General features: G+C 39.1%; 1 protein-coding gene across 1 annotated transcript in view; it reads right to left on the reverse strand.

Annotated features, from left to right (window-relative positions):
• Window positions 1-10,076, reverse strand: part of LOC122791403 (neuronal acetylcholine receptor subunit alpha-7-like) — a 2,335,909-nt gene that overhangs the window by 125,378 nt on the left and 2,200,455 nt on the right. The window contains exon 9 of the mRNA XM_044059149.1: window positions 4,485-4,594. Coding sequence (XP_043915084.1) covers window positions 4,485-4,594 — 110 coding nt within the window. The remainder of the gene's footprint in view (window positions 1-4,484; window positions 4,595-10,076) is intronic.

A 10,076-nucleotide genomic window follows, 5' to 3' on the forward strand; every position in this document is an offset into this window, starting at 1 on the left:
AGTAAGTGATTCATGCTGATGGTGACCACGTATGTGATGGGGGTATTGCTAGCTGACTGTAGAGTGAAATGGACATTTGTACTACATACCATTAATAAATTTTCTTAAAAGAGTTCTCTTAGAAGTGCTGTACAATCCAGAATGAGTTATCTAAGCTGACATCACAGAAGGGCAAAAATGCATTTTCCTTATTATCTAGCTAAGTGTCTGCTAGTTATGTTGCTTGCCAGAACTTAAATTAGTGAAAAATTATTTAGGACTTAATCAAACTACTGCTTGATTTAAAACATTGCTTTAAAATAATTTTCTTCAGCAGTTAAGAGCAAAGTCATGAAAACATTAAATCTTGTATTGTCTATAGGAACGTCTCCATCCCTTCTTCCCTCCATACCCATCAAACTGCCCATGTAGGCACTGCAACCTGCTACCCACCAAACTGCCCATTTAGGCATTGCAACCTATGACCCACCAAACTGCCCATGTAGGCATTGCAACCTGCTACCCTCCAAACTCCACATGTAGGCATTGTAACATGCTACCTAGCAAACTGCCTGTGTAGGCATTGCAACCTGCTACCCACCAAAATGCCCACGTAGGGCATCGCAACCTGCTACCCAGCAAGCTGCCCATGTAGACATTGCAACCTGATACCCAGCAAAGACCCCATGTAGGCATTGCAACCTGCTACCCACCAAACTGCCCATGTAGGCATTACAACCTGCTACCTACCAAACCACCCACTTAGGTATTGCAACATGGTATCCTGCAAACTGCCCATGTAGGCATTGCAGCCTGCTACCCACCAAACTCCCCATGCAGGCATTGCAACCTGCTACCCAGCAAACTGCCCACGTAGGCATTGCAACCTGCTAACTTATTTGACCATCTCTGTGACATCTTATACAAACAAGAATACAATGTGGCAATGCTGTAATTTTTCAGTGAAAATACATTTTTTAAATTCTTCATTCTTTACTTAGTCTGTTTTTGTTAAATCAAGAGTCTCACACCACTATTCACTAGAATGTTCTATTACCAAGCTGTCCTATGAGAAATTCTATAGGTCAATCAAGAATTATGTTACATCATCCAGACTCAAACTCTGAAAATGGGATTGAGAAACTGAGTTGTAGAGGAAGACTCTTTTTTTTCTGATTTGTGATGAATTTTGACAGAAATGTCAGCTGGCTTGCATTCAGCTTCTAAATCGATTTCATATGGATACATTACTGCTTTTCTGACACTGTGACCCAATCACAGTTTGGTCAACAACAGCTATAGCACTCATTAGAATTTTGAGAATACACATACAAGCTTTACACATTTTAGTTAACAGTGACACTGGCTTTTCACATGAAGTAAATTTACAAAGATGCCTGTGCAAAGTCTGTATAAAAATAAATCAAGGAATAGTGTTTTGGTCCACAACATTGGAAAGCAGACAAATGCATGCATCCTTATATAGCATCCTGAGATGTTATGCAGCATAACAGGGAATGCAGTATGGATGTCAAGATCTGTTGGAGGAAAAATATAGCAACAATGTTGTATGCAGGCCAATGCCTGATGTTTAACAATGAAGAGCTGATACCTGCGATACATTTGTTTTTTCAGTTGTACTTTAAAGGTAAAACAGAAGTGCAATGCAATTACTAATTGTTAAAAGATAAAACAAAACATCAGAACCTATAGGAATAGCCTTAAAGTCCTTGATTTATTCATTTGAAATTGACACTCATTTTTTATGCGCTGTTAACTTCAAAACCCTGTAGCAACAACTGATTGTTCTCTTTTAAAATGACATTAATCTTTCTGCATGGAAAACTTCAAGTGGCCAAAGGCACTATAAAAGAAAGTAGAAACTGTAGACTATTACCATTAAATTTATAGACATGACTCTCTTGAATCTATTTTTTATTATCAGTTTCTTTTTACTAATATAGTAATGCACAGAGCTATATGTTTACTGAAATCTAATTAAGATGAAAATTGTAACTGAAATCTAGGGAAACCATACTTCCATATACTGCAAGCTATGCTTTAATTTACAGCATGTGTATAGTATCATGTAGACTGAATTCAAAAGCTCTATATATTTCAAACTCATGCTCTTTAAAACAAAAGATCAATATACTTCAGAAAAGGGCAGTACAATTCAATTCCTAAATGACCTAATTCACAGAAATTCACCAGCGAGCAGGAGCCACTTAAAACTAATGGAAAAGATATGTAATATTTCAGTAGATTTATCTTATCTTGTTTTATGTGGCAATTATGGCTTTGGAAACTCTGGGTGAAAGTTAGCATTTAATGAAATTGGAGGAGGCCCATCACACCCCACTTTGATTTACAATGTCAGTCAATGGTTGATGCAACTCAGTTAAAAATGTCTCAATCTTAATCTGAGATGCAACAATTTAAAATAAAGAGCAATACAAATTTCAGCCTCAAACACCTAGGCCCCAAATCTAATAGACTTAATGAAGAAAGGCATACAGATTACACATTGAGGAGTCAAAGGACTTGCTCTAGTCCTGTCCTTCCGTCCTCAGTCTCTCTGTACAGAGTATTACAATTCACCCTATAGCCCTGCACTTTAGACACCACCTGGGATGTCTCAGCTGTGAATCATCCACTACCAAAGTCAGTATCTCCAATGGATCTGCCAGACTGCATTCTTGCTTTTTGTAGGGATTCAAACACATGAAAACCAGTCATCTCCACTCTAGCAGGATTTTGATCAAGCCTGATATCCTACTAAATGCTTCATGACTTCCTCACTCCAGCAGACAGATTATGTCCCACTCCATAGATAGAGTGCAACCCCTTCCTCACTTTCCTCAGGTCATTCCTTTTTGAATATCCAGTAGTCTGGCACTATCTTCCACTTCTCATCGTATGTGCGGAGAATTTCTGCAGTTCCCTTGCATATCCATCAGGGTATGACAGATATGTTGTCACAGAGGGTTAAGGCTATTAGCTGTAGTTCCTTTGGTATGGAAGTTGTTTCTCTCAGCCCTCATTAACCTATTGTGTGACCTTGAACAAGCCACTTAACCAGACATTGCTTCCAGGTTGCCCCCGAAAATGAACTGTGAAGCCAGTGGGCTTCCCTGTTTAACAAATGGGTATTTATTTATACAATTTTGTTTCCAGGATGACAACCATTTTATTTTTCAGACTTGAGGTATTTTTTTGAGTAATATTATCCAGCTCTCTATTACTATCTCACAACCACAACACTATCTGCTTGTTCTTATGCTGTACCTATAAAACAGATGGGAATACTATGAACTGGGGATCAAAGGTCTGAGCACATTTCCATTATGACCACTCACCAGTCTTTGTTTCATTGCTTGATGAAATGTACCATACAGAGGAAATATATGTTTTACCACTTACATAAGGAAAAGGTTTGTTTGAAAACTACATAGAATTACTGACTGAACAGCTAGCACTAACAGTCATGTTTTACACATGTGCTTACATGCATGTGTATGCGCGCGTGCGCGCACACACACTCACACACACACACACACACACACACACACACACACACACACACACACACACACACACACACACACACACACACACACAAAACTACAGATAATTTGAAGTCACCATTCCATATTTTGGGGATATGGGAAGGAAAAAAAGAGTACCGAGAGAAAACCCAGATAAATGCAGGGAGGATAAGCAGATCCTCTATAGATTGTCTCTAAGGTGACAGTCAAACCAGTTATAAAAGGTGGAGCTTATAGAATTTACAACACTGATTATTTTTAACTAGATGATTTAGAAATAAACAAAATAAGGGGCATAACTGGGGCCCAACTGGCCAAATAAATTATGTGGATTGTGTACATCTGCATGCTCACATCTGTGGGGGTTTGGGGAATCTCTGTGCAGCAGACAGTAGGTTTTGGCTCTTTAAGGAGGGATTTACATGCTTCTGTGTCACCCCTACCCCTTCCTTGATTTGCCATGAAACAGCAATATCTGATGAGTTGTACTTCATATGGTTGTACCACGTCTCCTAAAACATTGTAGTCTTCCAGTATGGGAAAGCAGAACACAAATAAAGACAACATCAAGCATTATTGTCTTCATTATTCCATTTAAATGTGCTGTAAAAATGTAGTTAAGGAAAAATTACAGGAAATACACACAATAAACAACATTGATAAATACAGAAAAATCCCAAATGATAAATGTTTAATTTCTGACACACAACATGCATGCATGTATGCAGGTTATCTAAGTTAACATGCAATTGTATCCAATAATATTTGAAATTTATGCTGATTACAGACAGTGGTTTAATCTTATACTTCAAATTATCGATAATTTGCCTACTGAATATCTTTTAATGCAATAAACTACTGCCAGGCTATGCTGAAAGATTGACATATACTGGATGAAATCACTGATTAAGTCATTTGTAAGTTTAACATGAGAGTTGTAAGAATTTGCTGACTTACCCATCTTGGCATTTTTCCCCCAAGTGGATCATGGTGATGGAACTGCAGTACCAGGACTGTAACCACAACTGAAAGCCCAACTATTACCATAGTGATGGCAAAGTATTGTGCTAGAAAGGAAACAGACAAAATGTTACTCTCGCACAGCATGACACTTAAAACTATGCTGCACAGACTGATGCAAGTCCATTATAAAGTGACACATTATCATTTATTAGGCTTAAATGCTTATACCTTTAGAAGGCATTAAGATATTAATACTATGTTTGATTATTAGTATTCAGTCATTCCACATATATAAAAAGAAAATACTTCTTGTAATTCCTGAAATAGGTATTATTTAACCATTATTATTTATTTTTATTAGGGAAAAAGATACTCCCTAAGAAACAGAATGATTTTCCCATTCCAGCTTGACTAAAATTGAAAACTACTACTCATATGCCTGAGATTCATGAATAGACCTAGTGCAAGGTGCTTCTATGATGTGTTATTTTGTGATTCATAGACATATTAGCTCCAATGAAGTAAGATTTTATTATTCACTGGTTAACATGTCTCTGAATTGCAGTTAACTACTACACAGCACATATCAGCACTTTTCACAGTAGTTAACTGTGCATCCACATCATGTAGTCAAAGAGTAGTATCCCTGGTACCTGAAAATCCCCCATCCCCAAACCGCATAATGCTGTATGTGCTGCTATGGTATATAAGTAGTATGCCTGGTATCTAGTGCCTCCCCCTACCCCCAATGCCGTTAAGGTGCTAGTTATATGATGTAATACCTGGTGGCTAGTGGTCCCTCCGATTCCCATAGTACATTAATTCCTGTTATCTAGTGGTCTCCCCATTGTCACAGTACTTTAATTACCAGTGGCTAGGGCTCCTCTTATTGCCATAGTATATTAATTCCTGGTAGTGACCAGTCCTCCCATCCTCATAGTACATTAATTCCTGGATTTGTGGTGGCTAGTAGTCCCCCCATCCCCATAGTACATTAATTCCTGTTGGCTAGTGGTTTGCCCCATCACCACAGTACATTAATTAATGGTGGCTAGAGATCTCCCCATCCCAGTAGCACATTAATTTCTGGTGGCTAGTGGTCCATCTATCCCATAGTACATCAATTCCTGGTGCCAAAGGTTGTAGTTGCTCATTAGTGTAGGGGGTATGTGTGGAGGTGATGACAGCCACCCCAATCCACATTCACACACATGTACACATCGAACACACACACACACACACACACACACACACACACACACACACACACACACACACACATACACTGACACACACATATGCAACTACACACATTCTTCACTCATCACCACTCCCTATATGCTATCTCTCAGGTTGATGTAAAAACACATGTGCGCGCATACACACACACACACACACACACACACACACACACACACACACACACACACACACACACACACACATACATGCACACTCACACAAAGACACACTCACTCAGACATGCAGCACCTCAAATACAATCACTCTCACACCTCATGATCCTACCTTCCCTCTAAAATCTCCAGTACTTACCTCTGCAGTGATGGCTGAACATGGTCATTTGGCCATGTTCACAATGTCAAAGTCATAGGGGTAGCCATGCTGCTTTTCATGACTAAGCAAGCCTATGAATTCCTTGGCCAGTAGATTCCTTCTGGGGTGCAGTTCTGGAGGGAAGACAGAGAGAGTACATGGCTAATTATCATATGTCTCTCCCCTGGACTGACTCATTTGCATGTGGCAGAGCCTAGGATTCAGCCCTTACTCTTTCTGCATGCACTAGTTTAAGACATTTCTGCAAAAAGCAGTACCACTGCACATTTCTGTTCATCTCTGTATCCTCTATTCACTGTCATCATATTGCATCAGCTATGGAATGTAGACTATGATATGTAATGAAAAATTATTTTAACTGAAATTTTTTTACTGTTCATTAGTCCCCAAGTCTTGACTGAAAAAGTTCAGTAGACCAGCTCACCTACCTGGTAAACAAATGGCAAATAAAATAAATAATAAAATAACATAAACTGTTCTGCCTTCCTTCTGAAAAACAAGAAAATAGCAAAATACATATTTTCCTCATGTGTATGTCTGCGTGTGTATGTCCGCATAGTAGTACATGTATATATACATACTGAATTATCGTTCTGCACTAGACTGATAATTCAGTACATCAGAGTGCAAACCATCTTACTAACTGGCACACAAGAAGAGATCACTTAAATTATTATTATTTTTTGAGGTGGCAAGCCTCTCTCACTCTCCAGACCTATGCTGCTCTAACTATACCAACTCCAAGATCACATAACAGTGGGGAGAACAGCCATTTCCCTTATCCCATTGTCTCCTAATCTTGGCAAAAATCACAGCTTGCTCTGTACCTTAGCAGTGTAAACAAATGGAACATTTTCACTATTGCACAGCAAAGATCTGCACTTCATTGATGTATTTCATTCACTGATGTAAGTTCATTCAATGTAATGAACTACAAATTCACTTTCATGAAGTACATATGAATGATAGGTATGTAAGACAGTAGTTTAAAATAATGCAGCAGAGACTACTAGTCCCTAGTCCATACAATAATGAAGGTTTATTGTTTGCTCAAAGGTGCAGTGAATTAGGCCTTCTGCCCTTGCTCCAGTATTTTCCAAATACCTGTAGAGAGACTACAAAATATAAGTGCTTATTTTCAACTGTTTTCTGTACTTTCTATTAACTAAAACAATAGTTGCTGTATATCTGTTTGTTTAAACTATGCAACTGTATTTTACTGCATGTTTTAGATTGTCTGCTTATTGAATTCCTCTTACAACTGTAAATACTGTTCATATGCTTGTTTTGTTTATTTTACGTGTTTGCTGTACTTGAAAAATACTAGCCCAGACTAGGTTCAGGTTTTTGCTGAATCTAGTACTGTTTGTGACCTTTGGAGCATGCAAAACAGTTAATATTTTGTCTGGAGAGGCCCTGCTGTACCCTTTTGGAAAGAAGGTACAGTTTGGAGATGATCTAGCTAGAATTACTTTTGCAAGACTCTGTTTAGGGTGTTTTGAGTGGATAATATGAAATTTGGCTGTTTCTTGGTTTTCTGCTTTAATAGGCCTCTGAACCAGTTTTTGCTTGTTTGAGCCTGTTTGTACATTGCACAGCACTGTGCACTACTGCACAGAGGGATTGCTGGTTACAGACACCTGCTTGCTAGCCTCACAAATATTACTTAAACCAGATCCCTTTGCATCTAAACCTACTAACACCTGCCCCTCTTCAACTGTTATAGCCAGAACAAGATTATTCCTAGGATCATAAACTGTCAGTTTCACTCCTTTTCTGCTGCCAGACTGGTTGTCATGAGACTACTGAGGCAGTGTAGTAACTGCCTCATGTACACTGACAACCCCCTACTTCTAAATCATTCCTGTACCATTTGTGAGAGATGCACTTACATTATGAATCTGGAATCACAGCTCTCTCACACAGTAGATAGCAATATAGAGCTGGTTGTCAGCCCACCTACAAAAACTTCTACTCATGACACACAACATACACATAGATCAACATATGTGGCAGTATTCCCAAGAATATCTACCTAAACACCAGAGACCTCCGAAACACATGCATACTAAACTAACCATAACACCCAAAACACACAGTACACATAATAACACAAGTGTCTCACCATCAAAGCCCATAAGGCAATGCACATCCACTCCAATATCTTAGTCATAGGAGACTCTGTTGTGAGACACACCAATGTCCCTCTCACCAGGCCAAATAAGGCAAACGTCACGGTCAGATGCCCTTCTGGTGCCAGGATTTGTCAAATCACACAGGCACTGAAGTCTCTCAACAAGGACCATTATGATTTGGTCATAGTATATGTCGATGTGAACGAATTTAGACATACCTTCCTGGAATATATGAGGAGAGACATGATTGAGCTCTCTGATTATGTGTCACAGGTAGGTATGTCCCTAGCCTTGAGCAGCATTCTACCCTCACCTAGGATGATACCACAATATAAACAGAAAATCATTGACTTTAATAATTGGCTTAGTTTCTGGTGTCATTCTAAAAGGATCTAGTTTCTGTCAGCCTAGGATGACATCCTTGATAGACCATGATGCTTAGCCAGAGATGGTCTTCATATCTCACCCCTGGGATTTTGGCTACTGGCAAAATCTTTTGCCACCCCCACAGTGCCTTTTTTAGGCACTGTTACAAGGACAAAATTCAAAAAGCAAAAATTTCACCAAACACAACCTCAAGGTTATGCTGCTAAATGCCAGGAATCTTAGCATGAAATTGCACTCACTGGAAGCAGTCATCATCTTGGAAGATGCTGACATCTGTGTAGTCACAGAGACCAAGTTCAAGGCAGTGGAGATCACCTCAACCATACCAGGTTACACCTCTTATCACACATTCAGACCACAAACAGAAGGCATGAAAACTAAAAGAGGCAGTGCATCAATATTCATTACATATAAATACACTTCCAGATTAGTTAAACAGCATAATTCCCTGACAAAGTTTGCTGATGACTGCAATGTCAACATCCTACAAGAGGGTCTTATGTAAACAAAGACTGGTGCAAAGTCATGGCCTCAAACTCAATGCAAAAAATGCATTATCATCCCTTTCAGTAAGATCATTGCTGCTGCTAACTACCACATCAATAGAAACACCCTAAGCATGCACTCAGTGGTAAGAGACCTGGGCATACAGGTTGACAGCAACCTTACATTTGATCACTATGTCTCCACAGTGGTAAGAAGGACATTCTATATGACTCATCTCATAAGTAAGGACATTGCCTCCAGAAAAAAAAGAAGTTATAATCTCCCTGTAGTCTTCCCTCATCAGGCCAATAACGGAGTACTATACCCCTTTTGATATGTATGGTATGGTATGATAGGTTTTACCAGGCACCTGTAGCAATTGGAAAGACCAAAAAAGTTCCTCACAAGGAAAAGTCAAGGTATTTAGGATCTGTCTTATGTGGATCAGCTGAAATCACTGTCACTTTACTCCATTTCATACAGACTACTCAGAGGTGATCTCTGCCTTGCATATAAGACAATCTCTGAATCTCCTTTTTTTGGAAATGCTGCACATCCATAAGTCCAAAGGCTCATGGATTACTTGCTCTAAAGACCTTAACCTGGTATGTGACATTAATAGAACCTGCTGGAGGGACATATTTGTCTCATTACCACACCTATAGAACAGACTCCCAATTCATGTCAAGCAGAGCACCTCTTTGGCCCTCTTCAAGCGCAATCTGGACGATTGGCTGGGTAACCAAAAATTCACTGTGGGGGTTCTAACTGTGTCTCTCTTGGACAGGGGCAATAGGTGCTGATCATGGAAACAAGGGCAGAACTTGGCTAAGCTTCTATCCTATGAACATAAAAAAAACATACTGATGCAGATACTTTGTATTTACAGGTGAAGCAACAGTTGCTCCAGGTGCATACTTCCCCTGCAAAATGGAATTATTGCTTATTAGCCATTCTTGTGAGAAGCTTCTGTAGCTAATACAAATATCAAAGTCTGTCTTAA

The sequence above is a fragment of the Protopterus annectens genome, chromosome 17.part0, assembly GCF_019279795.1.
Source record: "Protopterus annectens isolate FY-2018-M chromosome 17.part0, PAN1.0, whole genome shotgun sequence".
In the NCBI taxonomy this organism is placed as follows: Eukaryota; Metazoa; Chordata; order Ceratodontiformes; family Protopteridae; genus Protopterus; species Protopterus annectens.